Source organism: Carassius gibelio, chromosome B2, assembly GCF_023724105.1.
Source record: "Carassius gibelio isolate Cgi1373 ecotype wild population from Czech Republic chromosome B2, carGib1.2-hapl.c, whole genome shotgun sequence".
NCBI lineage: Eukaryota > Metazoa > Chordata > Actinopteri > Cypriniformes > Cyprinidae > Carassius > Carassius gibelio.
The window spans coordinates 28,434,566-28,456,654 of NC_068397.1; the positions used below are offsets into that span (position 1 = coordinate 28,434,566).

The 22,089-nt window shown below is 34.8% G+C and overlaps 1 protein-coding gene across 2 annotated transcripts in view; it reads left to right on the plus strand.

The window, feature by feature from the left end:
* The window catches only part of LOC127951608 (dual specificity calcium/calmodulin-dependent 3',5'-cyclic nucleotide phosphodiesterase 1C-like), a 67,525-nt gene extending 46,268 nt beyond the window's left edge, over window positions 1-21,257 (plus strand). For both annotated transcript variants that reach the window (XM_052549589.1, XM_052549590.1), the window contains 15 exons: window positions 283-396; window positions 2,291-2,473; window positions 3,463-3,529; window positions 4,733-4,849; window positions 4,930-5,070; window positions 9,011-9,111; window positions 10,034-10,162; window positions 10,598-10,699; window positions 11,659-11,779; window positions 14,981-15,062; window positions 15,748-15,862; window positions 16,520-16,686; window positions 17,459-17,668; window positions 18,072-18,128; window positions 18,857-21,257. In XM_052549589.1, coding sequence (XP_052405549.1) covers window positions 283-396; window positions 2,291-2,473; window positions 3,463-3,529; window positions 4,733-4,849; window positions 4,930-5,070; window positions 9,011-9,111; window positions 10,034-10,162; window positions 10,598-10,699; window positions 11,659-11,779; window positions 14,981-15,062; window positions 15,748-15,862; window positions 16,520-16,686; window positions 17,459-17,668; window positions 18,072-18,128; window positions 18,857-18,873 — 1,723 coding nt within the window. In that variant the 3' untranslated portion in view covers window positions 18,874-21,257. The remainder of the gene's footprint in view (window positions 1-282; window positions 397-2,290; window positions 2,474-3,462; window positions 3,530-4,732; window positions 4,850-4,929; window positions 5,071-9,010; window positions 9,112-10,033; window positions 10,163-10,597; window positions 10,700-11,658; window positions 11,780-14,980; window positions 15,063-15,747; window positions 15,863-16,519; window positions 16,687-17,458; window positions 17,669-18,071; window positions 18,129-18,856) is intronic.
* Window positions 21,258-22,089: the final 832 nt, after the last annotated feature.

Here is a 22,089-nt window from a genome sequence, read left to right on the forward strand (position 1 = left end):
ATGCCCACATTTGAATGTCAGATAAATATTTTCTGACCCTTTTGCTGATGCATTCGTTTTTTTATGTATATACTATAGAAGTAGTTTCTTGTTTCTGCATCTCAGGATTTAGTTGTTATGTTTTCAGGGAGGGAGATGTAATATTGATCTTTGTTTTGCAGAATCGAGAGCTGAATTTGTCACGCTGATGCTGGCTTGTGCTCTCAGATAATTGCTCTGTAAAATGAGCAGCCATTCAGTTGTGTTTTAGAATGAATGTATGTGCATGTGCTTGTTTTGCAGATTACGATGCTTGGTGAAACAGTTGGAGAGAGGAGAGGCGTCTCTCGTGGACCTGAAGAAAAACCTGGAATATGCTGCCACTGTTTTGGAATCGGTCTATATCGAGGAAACAAGGTAAACTGTGTGGGTTTTACACTGTTATTTTACTTTCCCACTCCCTGTTGCCAAAGTATAAAAAAATACTGAAATTATAAATGGGAAACAACAAAAAAATTGTAACAGCTATGTCATTCCAAATTGATTGGTTTTCTCTTGCTGTTTCATGACTCCACTGCATTGCTCACGAAACTGTAACAAAGCATTATTCAGTCTTTTCGTGTCAGATGCTGATCCTGCTTTTTTCACACAATCCCTAAATGGAGTTGTTGTAAAGGGAAAAGTGTAAAATTGGTCCAGGATCAGTCTAATGGAGCCTTAAGCCCTTCACTCAGATAGAGGTTGATTCAGTTAAAGATCTGTGTGCTTCAATCCCAAGATTGTTAGACTGAGTGAGTGGCCAGTTGAAGGGTCAGAGGGGTCTATGCTACTGCTGCTGTGTCCTTCAAAAAATGATTCTCTTTTAAGGATGTAAATATTTTTATGTTTTTTTTTTTTTTAACAGCAACTTTGAAGTGCCATGCAAGTGCAATAGTATATGAATATGATAGTCTGTGATACTAACTGTGATATTATACCATAGTTTGTTTTACCATTGTGATTATTTTCCGGGGCGATATCTGGTTTAATGTGACGTAATATATATATATATATATATATATATATATATATATATATATATATATATATAATTAAATTGAAGCCTATTAAGGAATATAAAGATTTATTTTGCATTGGGGCATTATTTTCTTGAAAGCATATTTTGTCTCATTTAAATGCAATAAAAAAAAAAATAAAAAAAAAAAAAAAAAAAAATATATATATATATATATATATATATATATATATATATATATATATATATATATATATATATATATATATATATATATATATATATATATATATATATTGGTTTTAATTAAAACTTTATTTTATGTACATCTATATTTATTGAAGCCATTTTAAGTGCAGTGTAGTGAAACATTTTCCAGTTATGAGAATCACTATTTGGAATAATGGGATAAAATAATAAATATTAATAAAATAACAAATGCAATGCAACAAACAAAAACAAAAGCAAAAAATCTAAACAAACCAATGCAAAACAAAACAAAACAAGAAAAAAACAAGACAAAACAAAAAATAAAATTTAAAAGATTTTGGCTAGTATTGCAGATAGCTGCATTGAGGGCATATAAATGAACACCTGCGGTTTGAAACGAGCCAAAAAACTCCATCCTTATCAGTGCTGTTTCATTCCCTCTCAAAGACAGTGTTTAATATCCCTGCAGGACGACGCAGTCTCCATCACAGCGCTTCAGTGCCTCTAATATCTTTTTATTTTGACGAGCAGAGTGAAGAATAACAGCTGCGAACATCTAGATGGCAGAAATGATAAAAGCTTATGGAATTATGTAACTTGAACGTCATTGCGGCGTGGGATTACAACAAACCGGCTCACATGCCAGACCACAGAGACCACCGGTCCGGTCTGATCAGATTCATGTTCGCTCTGTGATGTTGTGGACTTAAATCCGTCATAACAGCTAATGCCTGGATACACAGATGTTTATGGCACAGTTACTGCGAAGATGGTTTTAGTGGTGTAAAATCCTTAAATGTGAATCCAGTGCCATTTCAAAGCAAATATTTTCTTTTCCTTATTTACAAGTTACAACACACTTGGAATTATCATAATTATGCGGATGAGGGATGAATTAGTCCTAAACCAGTTAGTCTTGGCTTGAGCATCAATCACAGTTTAGAATAAGTAAAAATAGTCAGTTATCCTCCTTATATGCACGGCAATTACCTGTCACAGCTGATATTTTAAGTGTAGGTGGAGATGACATGCATAACGTGTCTTTCCCCCCCTCCCTCCCTCCCTCCCTCTCTTTCTTTCTCTAAGGCGATTGGTGGATACCGAGGATGAGCTCAGTGATATCCAATCAGATTCTGTGCCGTCAGAGGTCCGTGATTGGCTGGCCTCCACCTTCACGCGGCAGATGGGCCTGATGCTTCGACGGACCGAAGAGAAGCCACGATTTCGCAGCATCGTACACGCAGTGCAGGCTGGGATATTCGTGGAGAGGTGGGGTTACAGCAAAGCAGTTTGCTAAAAACTCTTTCATGTTTTCCTTTTCTTTTACCCTTACAATTTAAACAGGCCAATAAACCTTAAAAATTTCTATTTTTTCATTTGATGTCTTAATGTCAAACCCATTCATTTCAAATGATCAAAGAACATAGTGTTATATTAATGTTGTTTATATTGTATTATAAAATGTATAATTTATTTATTAAATTATTTGTTTATCTATAAAATTAAATATTTCTAATTTCTAAATTATATAAATATATAAATAATTAATATATTTATAATGAAATATATATTATCTATATACTACCCTATGTGCAACCTTAATTTTTAATTTCCATATAGCTATAATTAGTTTATTTTGGCTTCAGTTTTGTTGGTTTTGGTACTTCATCCTAGTACTTCAACTTTTTATTTATTTCAAATAGGCAGCATTTAAATTTTGTTTTATTAATCTAATATTTATTATATTTCAACTTTTTTTATAGTTATATAGAATAGTAAAATATTCATAATTTTGTTTTTAGTTAATTTAATCAACACTGGAATATATATATATTTTATACCTAAGAACACAAGCCAAATTCTTCCAGTGCTCATGAATTGATCTGCTTCCTCTTCAGTTTTTCCTCTTGCCAGGCAGCATTAAAGTCTTCAGTGAAACGATTATAAATCTTTGTGTTGAGCTCAGAGTGAGTCAGCGTATGCATATACATCATCCTCCTGACAAGTCTGAATAACTACAATCACTTTGCCACAGTTCTCTCGCTCACCCGTTAGCATCATTTCATTAAATTCTAATGCATTTCAAGCAACACTGCACAAACAAATTGCTTTGACAAAGCATTTCCTTAAAGAAAGTGCAGGTTGTCTTCTATGTTTGATGTGTTGGGGTTTTGTAGGTGAAGATGAGGGCATTGTGTGTGAAGAGCCTGTGGTCTGTGCTGCTGCTTTCACCTGATGTTTTCATCTCGTTCTAACAGAATGTACCGGAGAACCTCTAACATGATGGGACTGAGTTACCCTCCATCTGTCATAGCTGTGCTTAAGGTAAAACACACGCATACACGCACGCACGCACACACACACACACACACACACACACACACACACACACACCTGCATTCTTAGAAACAGGCAGTGTTTTATCTTTCAGCTTCTTTCTCGTGGTTTTGCTCTAAAAGTTTCACACAAAAAAAAAAAAATCAAAAACCAAAACAAATGTTTCTTCAACTCTGGCTATTTTTGGCCATGTGGACTTTAGAAAATAAACTTTCAAAACATACTTTTTCTCTTTGAGTTTTTCATGTACTTTGTATTTGTTCGCTAACAAGAGACAGAAGATTTTCATTTTTGTCATTTTCCCCTGAAAGTCCAGAACATTTCCACCATGTCTCAGATGATGTAGTGTGTATTAATAGCTTTCTGTGGTGGAATTAAATCAAAAATGAAAAATGGTTGGCTCCTTTCTTTTGCTAAGGGTAATTTCATAGCAAGCTACAGATATATCCTAAATACACACAATCAAATAATGTTTTCACACTTCTTTTATTTAATTTGACAACATTACAGCTGAAATGCAAATTATATACAAAAATCCATTCATTGATTCATTCTTTGTTCAAATTTTGTCATAATAACTGTAGTAACTATTTTAAAATTGTATATTTTCGTAATATAATACATAATTAATATTTATATTACAATATTTTCATTTATTAATCCATTATTATTACAATGTAATCAAATGACTAATGATTGATTATTTTAATAGTGATTAAATTATTAAAATTAATAGAAAATATTGCTTAAAATATTAATACAATTATTTAATTGTATTCATTTTATATTTATTTATTTTGTAATTATTGTATATTATGTATTTGATTTATTTTTGTTGTGTATATACATTTATATTCATTTTATTATCATTATATGAAAAAAATGTGATCAACTTATATATTATATATTATATATATACAGAAATGTTTTACTGTCATGTTCATACAGTAATGGATGACAATCCATTTTATTTTCAAGACTGAAAGTTCAGCCTGAGACAAGGGTAGAATGATGCAAAACAAACATAAAAGGCGCTTTAAAATATAAATGAAGTCATAATACAGTGCTTGTTTTAATATAACAACAAAGGAAAGTTATTGGGACATAAAAGTGCCCAAAATATGATTTACTCTTAAAGGAATAGTTCACTCCACATCTGTGTGCTTGTTTCTGGGTTTTTCTTCTTCTCAGAATGTGGATAAGTGGTCTTTTGATGTATTTGCTCTGAACGAGTCGAGCGGTGACCACGCTCTCAAATTCATCTTTTATGAGCTCCTCACCCGATACGACCTCATCAGCCGCTTCAAGGTGAGACTGCTCTGGTGGAAGTGGGAGTTGAGGGCCGTGATGCTCTTTTTTTAGAGTTGTTAACTCTGTCTCTCTGACAGATCCCCGTCTCAGCGCTGGTCTCATTTGTGGAGGCTCTGGAGGTGGGATACAACAAACATAAAAACCCCTACCACAACCTGATCCACGCAGCCGACGTCACTCAGACCGTGCACTACCTGCTCCTCAAGACGGGGATGGTGGTAAGATGAAACACAGACACAGAGAGATCACATCAGAGGCCCACGGCTGCAGGGAAATAGGTCAAGAGGTCTAATATCATACTAATTATACTCCCTTCTAAGATCTTTTGTGCACATTACAATTGTTTCTTAATGAGGAAGACATTCCCACTATGCACTGCACATATACTGTATACACACACATACAGTACATGCATACATCAAATAAGGCAAATATGTGAAATATAATAATACAATTTAAGAAAGGGTGATTTCCTAAATACCAAATAATGTAAATGAAAAAAGAAGAAGAAAAAAAAATAATATTTTATTTTACATTTATTTAATTTTTGTATGTTCAGTCTTTTATTATTAGGGAGTAATGAGATTAATTTAGCAATATTTGTATTAGATGTTAGCATGTTGCTAAAATCTAAAGAAATGTATTTTTAAAATATGTAAATGTATTCATGCTACACATTTGCCAAAAATACTTTGTACATATTATCATATTATAATTTTTTATATTTATATGTCAAATTAAATATATGAATTCATTTATTATAGTAATAGTAATAAATTCAAAATATACCTATTATTTATAATATATGTGTTTTTTTTTACAGTTTTCTTGTTTTAATATTATTTATATGCTGTCTTTTTATTATTTTCAATTAGTTCTTATTCATACAGTTTTCATTTTAATTTTAGTTTAAGTTGTAATAAATTTTTGCACTTTTGTTATTTTTGTTGGTTTGTTTTTGTGCATTTCTGTAGAGTTTACAGTATCATTCATTTCAGCTGTTGTTATACTATTTAGTTTTTACTTCAACCTATTATTTAAGTAATTTTAGAACTTATTTCAGTTAGTTTCTAAAGCAACATTCAAATTTTTGTCATTTTAAAATAATTCTAATATTTTTTTTCATTGCCAAAACTGTTTTAATATTTCTAGTTTAACTTCACAATGGAAGAATTGTGTTATAACAGGAAATATAAAATATAACAACACTCAGTCACTATATTTCATTATCGACGCTTCACACCGAGCTCATGCTGCATAGACTGGCTGGTTGATTATAATGATCTAATGTTACGTTGTTCCATGCAGATACGGTGTTAATCATCTTGATAATGTTACTGTGACAATATGTCGATGCCTGTGGGCTCCAACTCAAGAGTAACTGCACAGAAACCCAGCAGCGTAATCATTCATTCTGCTGACAAACACACACACACACACACAGACACACACACACACACACACACACACACACACACACACACCTTAAGCTTTTTAATGAACAATCATCAGGACAGTCATAAAGCAGCAGTTTCTTTAAGAGAAACTCTCTCTGTTTACTCATGTAAGGGTCTTAACATGGCATTGACCCAAATCGCTTTATCTTCCGCCTGACTAGCCATCACACAATTAATGTTTTCTCAGAGAGCCGCTTCTTTCATCACAATGCACTTCAGTGTTTGTTCTGCACACTAGACTCAAGACAGATGAGGTGAGACGGTGTCTAATTTCTGATAGGTGATTAAATATTCAGATGCAGTCCTGCGGGAATGCAGCAAGCGTCCTTCAGAGCACGTCTGTCAACATTTGTTCATTATTTCACTGCTACTGCTTTTATTGCTCTCAAATAAAGATTTCATTGAGTTCTCACTCATGTTTAATTTAAAAATCAACTTTGTCTCAGGCTTTTCCTCTAAAAAGCCTTTCTTTTTTTCTTTTTTCTTCTTTTATTTGTTCTGAGATACAAATATACAAAGACAAAGTAAGGGTATAGAGATGCATTTTAATTTGTAACCACATAATATTTTTATTTATTTGATTAATTTGTTCATGTTATTGATCCAAAATAAAAAGATAATATACTTCTCATTCATGTTTAAATTGAATTCGACATGAGTCAATAGTTGTCCTAAAGTAAGAGTTTAGAGCTGAATGTGGTAGAAATGTTCTTATTGTTAACTTTGGTGTCTTGGCGAATCTGAACACATTTTGAGATATTTTTGATATCTTTTCCTTTTTCATCAAGAATGTGGTGATATAAAAATTTGGTTTTATATTGAAATATTTGAGTTCATATTGATATCTACCCTGTATCTTGTATCTATTCTATTTATATCTAGTCTATATTTATTCTAGTATCTTGGCAAATCTGAGCACAAACATTATTGAGATATTTTTGGAAACTTTGGAAGAAATACACATGGGATTAACAGTTTAGAAATTGAAGATTTCATCAAGGCTTCAACTGATCTCGATTTACAGTTTTGTTCAAAATAATAGCAGTACAATGTGACTAACCAGAATAATCAAGGTTTTTAGTATATTTTTTATTGCTACGTGGCAAACAAGTTACCAGTAGGTTCAGTAGATTGTCAGAAAACAAACAAGACCCAGCATTCATGATATGCACGCTCTTAAGGCTGTGCAATTGGGCAATTAGTTGAAAGGGGTGTGTTCAAAAAAATAGCAGTGTCTACCTTTGACTGTACAAACTCAAAACTATTTTGTACAAACATTTTTTTTTTCTGGGATTTAGCAATCCTGTGAATCACTAAACTAATATTTAGTTGTATGACCACAGTTTTTTAAAAGTGCTTGACATCTGTGTGGCATGGAGTCAACCAACTTGTGGCACCTCTCAGCTGTTATTCCACTCCATGATTCTTTAACAACATTCCACAATTCATTCACATTTCTTGGTTTTGCTTCAGAAACAGCATTTTTGATATCACCCCACAAGTTCTCAATTGGATTAAGGTCTGGAGATTGGGCTGGCCACTCCATAACATTAATTTTGTTGGTTTGGAACCAAGACTTTGCCCGTTTACTAGTGTGTTTTGGGTCATTGTCTTGTTGAAACAACCATTTCAAGGGCATGTCCTCTTCAGCATAGGGCAACATGACCTCTTCAAGTATTTTAACATATGCAAACTGATCCATGATCCCTGGTATGCGATAAATAGGCCCAACACCATAGTAGGAGAAACATGCCCATATCATGATGCTTGCATCTCCATGCTTCACTGTCTTCACTGTGTAGTGTGGCTTGAATTCAGAGTTTGGGGGTCGTCTCACAAACTGCCTGTGGCCCTTGGACCCAAAAAGAACAATTTTACTCTCATCAGTCCACAAAATGTTCCTCCATTTCTTTAGGCCAGTTGATGTGTTCTTTGGCAAATTGTAACCTCTTCTGCACATGCCTTTTTTTTTTAACAGAGGGACTTTGCGGGGGATTCTTGAAAATAGATTAGCTTCACACAGACATCTTCTAACTGTCACAGTACTTACAGGTAACTCCAGACTGTCTTTGATCATCCTGGAGGTGATCATTGAGCCTTTGCCATTCTGGTTATTCTTCTATCCATTTTGATGGTTGTCTTCCGTTTTCTTCCACGTCTCTCTGGTTTTGCTCTCCATTTTAAGGCATTGGAGATCATTTTAGCTGAACAGCCTATCATTTTTTGCACCTTTTTATAGGTTTTCCCCTCTCTAATCAACTTTTTAATCAAAGTACGCTGTTCTTCTGAACAATGTCTTGAACGACCCATTTTCCTCAGCTTTCAAATGCATGTTCAACAAGTGTTAGCTTCATCCTTAAATAGGGGCCACCTGATTCACACCTGTTTCTTCACAAAATTGATGACCTCAGTGATTGAATGCCACACTGCTATTTTTTTGAACACACCCCTTTCAACTAATTCAACTAATTGCCCAATTGCACAGCCTTAAGAGCGTGCATATCATGAATGCTGGGTCTCATTTGTTTTCTGAGAATCTACTGAACCTACTGGTAACTTGTTTGCCACGTAGCAATAAAAAAATATACGAGAAACCTTGATTATTCTGGTTAGTCACATTGTACTGCTATTATTTTGAACAATACTGTAACTTCATTCAGATGTTAAGGGTTTCTCACGGGACATTGTTTTCCCTCTCCAGCACTGGCTGACAGAGTTGGAGATTTTTGCAATGCTTTTTGCTGCTGCCATCCATGACTACGAACACACCGGGACCACAAACAACTTCCACATCCAGACCAGGTAACAGTCCTGCACTGACAAACACACAACACCTCAACCGGCTGAAGCCAACGACTATCAGACATGACCTGGGACAAATGAGAAGAATGGGAATAGTTTGTCTACACTACTATTCAGTTTGGGCTCAGTAAGGAATTTTTAAGGAAGTCTCTTATACAATACTTCCCAAGGCTGCATTTATTTGATCAAAAGTGCAGTAAAAAATCTGGAGTACCGTGAAATATTATTACAATTTAAAATAGCCATTTTCTGTTTGAATATGTCTTAAATTGTCTGAATTTTCAGCATCATACCTCCAGTCTTCAGTGTCACATTATCTTTTAGAAATCATTCTGATATGCTATGATTTGCTGCCAAGAAACATTTCTTATTATTATCAGTGTATGCATTTTCAATATTTTTTGGGAAAGCATGATACATATTTCTAATTATTTGATAAACAGAAAAGTACAAGAGCAGCATTTATTTGCAACTGAAATCTTTTATATCATATAAATGCCTTTTCTGCCATTTTTTTTTTTTTTTGCTAAAATTTTATATGTCCTTAAAAAAAATTATTCATTTCATTAGAAATGAGCAAATCAAAATATATATATATATTTCTGACCCCAAACTTTTGATTAATAGTACTGTATATTCAAACATTTTGCTACTTCGTCTTTATAATCAAAAGTATTTGATTACACAATATAATAGAAACTAAATAATATCATAGACTTACACTTATTTTGTCCAGTAAGCAAACACCTAGCAACACACTTACAAAGCCCTTTGCAATTCACGTGTTCTCCAGGATGAGTTTAAAACAGCACAATGCATAAATATACAATAATCTGAATCAAGCTAAAAGAGTCACACTGCAGGACACTGTGTCATCTCAACTGTTAGAGCAGATTGTGTGAGTTTACACTGATTCCTGCAGGTCGGACACAGCTATTCTATACAACGACCGCTCTGTGCTGGAGAGCCATCACGTCAGCGCGGCGTACCGACTGCTGCAGGACGACGACGAGATGAACATCCTGTACAACCTCTCCAAAGATGACTGGAGGTACAGCAGGACTTCACTTCCAGCACCTGACCATTTCCAGCATGGTCCACTTCTTTTGTTTCCAGAGAACAGAAATAAATGCCAACTGACAATACATGTTCTCCAATTACAATACTGTGAATTGTAGTAACTGGGTACTTTTATATAGATAGATAGATAGATTCAAAAAGTTTGAAAAACTTTATTTGCATGTTTAATTTAGTGTATAATATGTAAAAGATAAGTTCTCAGAGTTGAAGAAACACCCTGCAGAAAATAATGAAAGAAGTGTTTTACCGTTCTATCTGCTATTCTCAACTAAACACTATAGAGAAAGAAAAGTCTGATAAAGTTTTACAGCAATACAGACTGAAACGATTCGTTTCTCATTCAGAAAGAATACTATTATCCTCACACTTGAAGTGAAAGACGGTTATTTTCTGCTTGTGTTTTTAGAGAGCTGAGGGCGCTCGTGGTGGAGATGGTTTTGGCCACTGACATGTCCTGCCACTTCCAGCAGGTCAAAGCCATGAAGAATTTCCTCCAGCTGCCCGAGGGGTGAGAAACATCAGACATGCTTCACTGTTGTCTGCTGCTCCTGCCTCATTTGTGTCTCCCCAGAGCAAGAGTTTGCTCTTTCATAGCTGGAGAGAGATGTTTCTCAAGATGTTTCTTTTACTGTTCCTGTGGAGAAATAAAAATAGACAAATGATACATACAATGAAATAAAATGAACCCAGCTTAGAAATTATTTTATTGAGGAGTTCATATTGAGTTCCTGTCTTTTGATTGCAGACTTCGTTGCAAAATCTGAGCACAATTATCTCCTGAAAAGATTACTGTGGTTTTTAATGCAGAGAAATGACACAAAAGCTCATTTTATTGTCATGTGTCAGAAAAACACATATTTATCACCTATATTGGTCTTAATTTTTTTTATATATATATATATATATATATATATATATATATATATATATATATATATATATATATATATAAATGTCTTGAAGCTTCAAATTTAATTTCCTCTTAATCATCATTTTTTACACAGATTTGCTTCTAAATGGTTTATTGATTTTTATTTTATTTTATTTTTTATTTTTTTTTGCTGGAAATCTAGAAACAAATACTGAAGGAAACAAAATATAATTTCCCAATTAAAATATAATTATATTTCCAATAAATCAAAGAACATATTTGTTCGAATTTATGTATATATTTTTTTTCTTTGGTTCATTGGAAATGTTTATCCTTATCTACTAATAAACTGCATTTTATTTTGTTTATTTTGTACATTTGTCTGTTTAATTTGAATCTCTATTGTGAAATAATTCTTATTCAAATAAATGATGCTGGTTTTTGAGCTGTCTTAAATTGTAGTAATAAACACTGCTATCCCCATAAATAAATAACTTAAGTAAATAAAATCAGATTATATAATGCTATATTATATTAAATTATATTATATTAGCAAACAGGTATTTATCAGTAAGACTGGTGTGTGTTTTCCTCAGAATTGACAAACCCAAGGCTCTGTCTCTGCTGTTACACACGGCTGACATCAGTCATCCAGCCAAGAACTGGGATCTCCACCATCGCTGGACTACGTCACTGCTGGAGGAGTTTTTCCGACAGGTTCGAAGCATTTTTGTTCCTTAGATGCGTTCGACGAGTGTTTTACCGGTTGTATGTATGTGTGAGAAGAGCAAGGCACAATAAGATAAATCTCATCTCCTCCTATGTATTTTAATCCTCTCTCTTCCTGTTCTCTTCTGATTGCCCTTTTATCCAATCACACGTAAGCCTGCGCCAGGATTATCACAGGCTGCAGAAACGAGAGCATGTGAAGAAGCGTGTCATTCAAGCTTGTTTACACCTGATCATAAACCTCTGAAAATAACTGGCTTTCACAGGCCGATCGAATGCAGGTCCCAGAATTACGCTTTGGCACGATTATGTGACTTATCAGTGTGAATAGCACTTTGCTCTACTTTTAAATATCACTGCAATGTCACATATGCATGTATTCTGTATTATTACTCATTTTGCATATCTTGATTGTTCACATTTTGTTGTGTATTTGTATGAAACCTCACCAAATTATGTACGATTTATGCTTATAACTAGAAAAAACTATTTCCCAAAGGAGTAAGCAAAATATACTTAATTAGGGGTTCAAGAGTGTGGCTTTGTTAGAATGGTCACGGATGAGCGATTTCCACGTAAAACTGATCGTGCAGAGCAAGCCATAATGCATAGAGACTTGAAACATGGAGGAATGGTAATACTCACACCATTCTCACACATACTCAAGCGTTGTAAACACGACGTGTGCCATATGTCGTGGTTTGTGTGTCATATGCATCAGACGTTTAGCCTGCGTTCCATGGGCGTGACGTCTGAGGCTAAGACTACCTACAATGTGACCGAGGCTCATTCCAATTGGCCTGACAGGGGCGCTACAGCATTCGAAAGTATGAAATCACTCATAATTCCTCAACCGTAAGTCGCAGGCTCAAGTGTCTTATGTCTTTGGAATGCTTTGCTCCTGCTGGACAAACGCAAATTTTTCGAGTATTTTGCATTTTTTGCTAAACCTACTTTTGCAAACTAGTCCTAGATTTTACACTCGATCGGAACCAAACCATTTCAGAAAGATTCTCTGGAGAAAGATTCTCTCATCGTCACAAAGGGATGCCAAAACATTCGTAGGGGACAGGGCCACTTTTAGTAAAATGCCTGTAACTCCTGAACGGAATGAGATATCTTCGCCAAACTCAAGCTGAGGTCACAGGAAGAAGTTGTGGAGATTGGCCACTTGATGGCACTAAGAGAGGGAAGAAACATAAAAATGTCTAAAAACTAGGAAACAATGTCCTATCAACATGAAAATCACTGCGCACGGTCTTGGTCCAAAGTGCCACAAGTGTCTATGGGGACATTTGCATATCTAAAAAATAACATGGCCACCATTGGCTGATGAAGTTTGAGCACCTATTAGACAAGGTTAACAGAGGTCGATCGGAACGAAACTTTGTGGGCCTGTTCAACTCACGGCCCCAAAGGTCTGTGAGGAATTTGAAAGAAATCGGCCGCTGGGGGGGTGGTTTCACATTTTTGGAGTTCGTAAATGATTGTACATTGCGTGTTTTTTTGCACATACACGCGATATTTGAAAAACTTTGAAAATTGGAAAAACTACCACAGTGCAATTCTCTGGACTCTCTACGTTAATAATTAAAATTAACCCTTTGGGAAGCTATAATGGGGTCCTTTAGGAAAGGGTCCTATCCAAATATACCCTAAAACCTACAAAGGCTCAACAAAGACTCAAAACTGCACAAAACAAGCAGGTGATTCTAAACAAGCATGAAAAGTTTCAGGGAGATTGGACCACTGCTGGTGCTATAACAATCATAAACAATATAAAAACATCATATTTCTGTGATAAATCATCTGGATTTGACTAAAATGCATTTTTAAAAATTGATTTAGGAGGTTACAGGCTTGCTAAATAATATATAATTTTCCTTATGTGCTTAAAATACCTTAAGTGCTTGAATCCTGGTCATCGCTGCTTGCAGCTATATTTTAAAATGTATTTTCAGAAAAGATGTAGATAAGTTTTTTTATTTTTTTATGGGAACAGATTTGAATAAATGTAGCTTTCCATAACTTGTTCACCAATGGATCCTCTGCAGTGAATGGGTGCCGTCAGAATGAGAGTCCAAACAGCTGATAAAAAAATCTAAATAATCCACAATTAATCCACACCACTCCAGTCCATCAATAAATGTCTTGTGAAGTGAAAAGCTGCATGTTTGTAAGAAACAAATTCATCCATCATTAAGGGGTTTTTAACTTCAAACTGTTGCTTCCAGCTGAAATATGAGCCCTCTATCCATAATATTGCTTCCTGCGGTGAAAAAAGTAATCTTGTCTGATTAGGAAAGAAATTTGTACATACAGATCAAGTACCTTTTACAAGCAAAAAACTGTTCTAAATAAAATATGATGTTTTGACATGATGATTAACTTTTTTCTGGAGGAAGTATTATTATGGATTATGAACTGAAACAAAAAGTGATCGTTTAAAGTAGAAAGTGCCTTAATAATGGATTAGTGTATTACAAACAGGCAGCTTACTTGTGGATAACTGTGATGTTTTTATCAGTGGTTTGAACTCTCATTCACTCCAGAGAATCCATATATATAAATATAAATAAATAAAATGTAGGTATGTATGTATTGATTTTTTTTTTTGGTTGAATGTTATCGATTGTCAACACAGGCCCAATGCACTAATGGGCTCCTCCTGTTTCTGTAGCTTTGTTTAGTGAACAAAGGAAGGGAATTGCTTTCTCTGTATTACCTCCTGTTCTTACAGTACCCGTCATGTGTCTGTTTATCTGTTACTAAAGTGACTGTTATAAAGCACATTCATAGCTCTATTCTCCATAGAGTGGGCTACAGAAATATGCTTTGATTGATTGATTGATTAGAGGACTGGAGCTATTCCTATGTGTGTCTAGTATTGTTTCAGCAGCTGAACACTCCAGGAGGCAGATCAATCATGACAGGCCCATCATAAAAGCATGATGGTTTATTTTAGTCTGCCTTCAAGAAATGTTTGTGAATATTTCATATGCGAAACAAATCTTTTTAAACCAGATCCAATGCAGCAACTGTCCATTAGTTATGTGATTTCATAAACATTTAGCTGTGGCAGTAACCTATATTAATAATTGTGCAATATATTTAAAAAAATGTCTGCTGATGATTCGGTGTAATGTATTGTTATAACAATGCAGCTGCATGATGTGTTTTTGTTTGCAGGGCGATAAGGAGGCAGAGCTTGGTCTACCTTTCTCACCTTTGTGCGACCGTAAATCCACCATGGTGGCTCAGTCCCAGATCGGTGCGTGACACAAACACACTCTGCGTGTGGAGAAAATTAAATTGCAATATTGCAATTGCGTAGTTGTGAATTGTGCTAAATTTTAAAACTCATATTAAAGGAATAGGTCACCTCAAAATTAAATTTTGCTGAAAGTTAAGGTCATCCAAGATGTAGATGAGTTTGTTTCTTCATGGGAACAGATTAGGAGGAATTTAGCATTACAGAATATCACTTGTTCAACAATGGATCCTCTGCAGTGAATGGGTGCCGTCAGGATGAGAGTCCAAACAGCTGATAAAAACATCACAGTAATCCACACCACTCCAGTCAAGTCCAACAATTAACATCTTTTGAATTGAAAAGCTGTAGGTTAAGGGTTATGTGTGTTAATTGGTGAACTGGAGTGGAGTGGATTACTGTGATGGCATTCTGACGGCACCCATTCACTGCAGAGGATCCATTGGTGAGCAAGCAAATTTTCTCCAAATATGGTTCCGTAGAAGAAACATGGCTGTATTAATCCTGAGCTAATTTTTGGATAAACTATTCGAAACAGAAAAAAAGAGAGATTTCAGCTTTTAAGCTTGCAATAGTTGAAACACATAGCTATCTTGAAGATCATACATTTGGGGATAATTTATTCAAATAGCTTCAAATCAAGCTCAGTGCAGAAAATAAGTCTTTTTTTCATAATTTCCCTCAGGTTTCATTGACTTCATCGTTGTTCCTACGTTTACGGTTCTGACGGACATGACCGAGAAGATCGTCACACCGCTCATCGAAGAGGCCACAAGTTCAGGCCTGGCTGGTTTGCGCAGGTCTGGAAGTCTGTCTTGTGTTGTTTGCTTCTCCGGTACAGGAATAGAGATAATGAATGGACATTAAGACAGACAAATTAGAGCTCAGGCCACTCTAATAATGCCTCGTGGCAAAGCTTGTCTTTGTATGGAATCCCAATTCAATAATGCTAATGCGGTCATGACTGCAAATCCAAGCTCAGATACCTCATTTCCATCGTTTAGAGACAAAGAGTGAATGTGAATCAATGCACTGCTGTTTCTTAGCCTTGTAATTCGGTAAAAAGTGATCCATCAGTTCGGAGAGAATTCAGAGTAACACTCCTTTAGCTCGCAAGTTTCTTTGGATTTTCTAAATAGGAGTTTAATTGCTGCTGCTGACTGAGCATTAGAGCACCTTCTCTCTTTTCGTAGCAAATAACATCTTCTGCATACAAAGTGCTGAATTATATCCCTTCCATTTAGAATATGAAGTGAACTAAAACAGATCAAAGGTTCATAGAAAGGACAAAGCAGCAGCATATTGATAATCAACAGAGCAGGAAAACAACAGAACCGTATGGATAGTATTAAATGAAATGTATGTAGATGTGAAGATGTTACGGAAGCCTAGTGGATGTGATGTGATTGCTGCCGATGCATTTGTAATGCGATTTGTGTCCCCATCATCTCAAACAGTATTATTGCGGGAGATGCGAAGCGGAGCAGTGTGAACAGCTCTGGTTCTGATGGCAGTGGATCTCATAGCTGCTCGCTGCTCGCTGTGGACCTGAAGAACTTCAAGAGCATCTGGAACGAGGAGGTTTCTCTGAACAGAGACCGATGGAAGACACAGGCAGCTAAAGGTGTGAACAGAATGATCATTGAGCTGCAAATCAGAATGATTTCTGAAGGATCACGTGACACCAAAGACTGGATTAATGATGCTGAAAATGTGTAAATATATTTAAGTTGAAAATAGTTATTTTAAATTTTAATACAATCTTACTTACTTATATATATATATATATATATATATATATATATATATATATATATATATATAAATCATTTTTGATTAAATAAATGCAGCCTTGGTGAGGCTTTCAAAAAATCTTACTGAAACAAACTTTTCAATAGTAGTGTAATAAATTAGTATAAATTAAAACTGTAAATGTGAATTTGTTTTCTTATTGATCTGAACAATCTGTTAGTGTAAAAGCTTCTGCTTGAGATTGACAAATGTACTAATTTTGCCTATGCATGCATTTCTATACATGACTAACATTTTAATAAATAAAAAAAAAAAAATTATGTTTAAAATGTTAAAAAATTTAAATGTTTGAATGGATGGAGTTGGATTGGATAGGAAAACTAACCAGTAAGTGTCCATGATGCATGTAAACTCCTTGAATAGTGTTTAAAAATCCTAGGATGCACCTTGTGAACTGGGGAAGGAAAGTGTTGAGAGGAATTATTTCGTAGTTTGATGACTTAGTAGTTTGATGAAATAGTACTGTACAGCATATCAGTACATCCAAAGTACATCCAAAACAGTACATCCAAAGTTTTGTACATTTGATGCATTCTGAGTAAGCAAATAATGAATAATGCACTTCCTGCTGTGTCTGCTATCAGAGACGGAGGAGAAGGCCAAACGAGAGCAGGAGGAACAGCAGGAGGCAGCAGCAGAAAACCAGGAGCACAAAAAAGACCCAGAGATGTCGGGACCAAAGAAAGACAAGGGGGGAGAGGACGACCCGGAGCCAGGGGGGGTAAATGGACCCCCAGAAGAAAGTCCCAATGATGAATCAAATAATGAAGAGGCACATCAGAAATTACAGAATGGTATTGTGTTCAATGGTATAACTCAGGCGTTACTTTTAGTATTGACTGCCCTCTGGTGGATAATTAGAGTAAAAAGATATATTTGTTTAAAAAAAAGTCACTTTAGAAATAGAAGGTCAATTAGTCCATTGTTTTAATTTGGTATGCATATTGTTACTCAGTGTATCCTGAGAATATGCATACTTGTGCACAGTACTTGTCAATATATATAGGGGAAGGGGAAGAGAGAGGGGGGCGGGATCAGGAAAGGTCATCAAGCTGGGACTCGAACTCGGGAAGCTGTTTTTTTTTTTAAGTAGTCAAAGTAGTATTGTATTATGCCATTTTGAAAATGTTTTACTGTAGTGCTACAGTGTGTGTGGTGATGTCTGTTCATCTCTAATAATCTGATGTCTGTAAACAGGAGAAGTGTCTGAAGAGGCAGAATCACCAGCAGATGAAGACAAGAGAAGACTCGATGGTAAACACACACCTTTATTCTGTAAGAGAGACTTCTGTTGCTTTATTACATGCTGTAGCTACTTGCAGTGACACTAACAACATACTGTATTAGACAATTCATGTCTGAATGTTAATGCATCAAATAAAAAAAAATATATATAAAAACAAGTGGAATTTTTAAAGAAAGATAGACAAACATTTTACAAAAATAAGTTTTGGGTCAGCAAAAAAAAAAAAAAAAAAAAAAGCAAAAATGCATTAAAGTGACAGTAAAGATTTATATTTCAAGTAAATGCTGTTTTTTTTTTAATTTTATATTAAACATATATATAAAACAGTTCTTTTAAATTGTAATAATATTGCACAATAATGACTATTTTTATAGTATTTTTCATCAAATAAATGCAGCGCTGGTGAGCATAAGAGTCTTCTATTATATTTATAAAACTGTACCGACCCCAAATTTGTGAATGTTTAGGTCATATAGGACTGTTTGGACACTTGTGTGAATTTGTGGGGAACAAGATGTATACATCCACTAAAAATCACCAAAACACCAATTTTGACAACTGACGTTTAACAAAAGACATTGAGATTTAAAAAATGTTTGTGCAGGAGCATCCAAGACATGCAGTTACTTGATAATACAGTGACATTCAGGGATTTTTCAGTATAACTTTTTTGCTTTTTCCCCATGTCTGATGCGTTCTTCTGCTGATCTAAATGTCTTCAATCTGCTTTTAACAGAAAGTGCAAATGCCTAGAGCGACTTCCAGTGGTGTCTGGAGACACAGAGCAGTGAACTTGCCATCAGGAAAGAGCTCAGTTCTGAAGGTCCATGGCGCCCTCTATAGGACACGGTTAATGCTTACATCCCTTTTTGTTCGGCCTCTATCCCTTCCAAATCTCCAGACTTTCTTAAGATTGATCTATCTGAATGAGGAAGGACAAAACAGACGACAGACGACAGCTGCTTTTGTCTGGTCTGTTTTATTTACAGAACCAGATTTCCTTCCCAAACCTTTAAAGTCCAATGGTTGCATCCACTTAGAAAAGCATGCAGCAGCTTAACGCAAGGATTCTTATTAAAACCTCCATTTCAAATACATTCTAGTTTCTCCGCATTTGAGCAGCCTTGCAGACGGACTGCTTGATGTGTGTGTGTGTAAATCTGAAACTGTGATTTATATCTAAATGTACATGCACATATAAACTGTAAATAACTAATCTTAGCAGCAGTTGCACCTGTGAACAATATTCGGCTTTTGACAACAGCGATGTTGTGTTCAGCTGTTTTAAATGCGCTCTTCCTGACATTGACTGATGCATTTCAGCAAACATGCTCTGATGTAATATCTGCCTCCGACACATGTTTGTTCACCTCATCTGCTAATAGAGGTTACGTATATCAAACCTTGAATATGTATATGTATTACTATTGTAAATTACTGTCTGCATTTAGTTCAGAGCTTTTATAACTTATGAAGCCGTACAAAGTTGGCAGTATTTCCTTTTTCTTGTGTGCGGCTGTGGAGTAGAAAATGCCTGATTCAACCTAAGATTTTTTCTTCTCTCGCTTACCTTCGGATGCCTTTCTTCATGTAGTCTTTTTGAAAAAGGAATGTCTTCTACAGAAACACACAAACTAGCAGTCACCGTAGAAGATGTAAGTCTTATAACTGCCCATATAGTAGTGTGTAAGTCATAGCCATATCACTGTGCTCGCTCCGCAATACCTGGATATTACGCCGTATGTCATTTGTACTGGTTTCCTGGAGGTTTGTGACAAGCTTTTCTCTGTCCTTTGAGCAGGTCATCTCAAGAAACCTGAAGAGAACATGTCCAGGTCATGTATCACCCTGAAATCAAACATAATCAGATAGGAAATTACATTTTTGCATGACGAAAGGAACCCAGTTTTTAGGACTATAAAGAATGTGGAATACAATGATTGCATTAGATAAATGAGCATAAATTGAAGGCCATAAAAAAACACACACACTGTTCAAAGGTTCTGGGTCAGTACATTTTTTTTTTAATATAATATAAGTTTCTTGCTGCATTTGTGTGATGAACAATGCAGTAAAAACAGTAATATTGTGAATTTTTTTAGTTTTCTATTTTAGTGGTTTTTTTTTTATTAATTTATTCCTGTGATGTGCAGCTGAAATTTCAGCATCATTACTTCAGTCTGCAGTGTCACATGATCCCTCAGAAATCAGTCTAAAATCATATTTAATTGAAATAACAATCTTTGTAACATTAATGTATTTACTGTCACATGATCAATTTAATGCATTTATTATATAATTTTTTTTTTATTTTTTTTTTATTTTTTTTGCCAATTGGAAAATGTGGTTTATTGTCATAAAATATGCTTCATAACCCAAAATATAGCTTCTGATTTATTTTGATGTCAGGGTTAAATGTGACCTGTATATATGTTCTTGACAGCTTTCCCGAGGTTCAATCAATTTTATATTCAGCATTCAGGAACTAGTCTGTTAACTGAAACATTTAACTCGGTTCTTTTTGTTTCTTCTGTGGTTTCTCTGAATGAGTGAGTCTGAGATGGGTTGTGTGACTGGATAAACGTATGCATTCACAGCGATGATGTGTTTCGTTTTCTGAGTAAAGTTGAGCTTCTGCATTGTATTTTATTTGTACAAAATCTGTAAAATTCTGTGTTGCATTTATACATATTATTTACCAGAGTTATTAATGTATAAAAAATATTTATTCCCCCTTTCAAAATTAATAGCATTGTTTACCCTGACAAAATGCGAGTAAGTAATAGATATGCATATCTTCTGAAATGAAGCAAACTGTAATTTGATTATATGGGTCACATGATTTAGTTTGCCTTCTCGTGGTTTACAGTAAAGCTTCCTGTAGATTCAGACCATTGCCAGAGATCATGAATGTGACAGCATGTGCTGAGATGATGCTACAGCATGTGTGTGTGTGAGTGTGTGTGTGTGTGTGTGAGCTGATCATGTTCAGTTTGTTCAAGTTGACACTGTGATCTTTAGTGTCTAGCCGTCCCCATGATGTCTGTTTTTGTGCAGGACGCAGAGAAAGAGAAAATGCTCTGTGTCTGCTCACGCATGATTCACAATAAACATCAACTTAAAGGGCTCAGAACAAACGTGCTGCTGTTTTTGTGTCTAAAATGTGTGTATAATTTGAGAAGAAACAGGAATAGCTCTTCCATAAATCCTATTCAGTTACCATTTACTCTTCCTCTTTTAATTTACAAACCCATATGACTTTCTTTTGCGCAACACACCTAAATTTGAGGTTTATATATTTGAATTATGTATTAAATTTCCATCCATTTGGATCACACAGTTAATGTGATGCATATTTGTCAGTCATACATAAATGAAATGCGATAAGAAACAGGTTAGATTTATGGCATTGTTTATTATTAACTAGTTGCATCTATTTTAATATAATTAATCATATTTAGAATAGAATCTGCATAAATCTATTCGCTGTGTAAAGTTAAAATTGGATTTAGTGATGATAACTAAATAAATCTTTAAAACACATTCAGCTTATTAGTACCATAACAGTAATCTCAACTGTTTGATTTATGCGAAACTCACAATTATGCATCACATTTAGTTTATTAGTTCATGGATATTGTATATGCAATTCAAAATCACGTCTTGAATTTAGACCTAATATTTTTGAATGCAAAAAGCAAGATTGCGTGTGCATATGTACCTATTGCAACTATATTGTATCGATTCAGAAGACTAAATGTAGTGCATATAGACTACATTATGATGATTTTATAGTGTGTTTAGGTCCTTGTTGGCTCTAACTGTTTTTATGGACAAGAGCAGCATGCACTTTCTACTAAACTTCTCATTTTGCGTTCAACAGAATAAACATATGAGTGTCATAAGTCATATGAGGAGGCTCGAGGTTGAGCAAATGATGAGGAATCTTAATTTTGAGATAAATTCTTC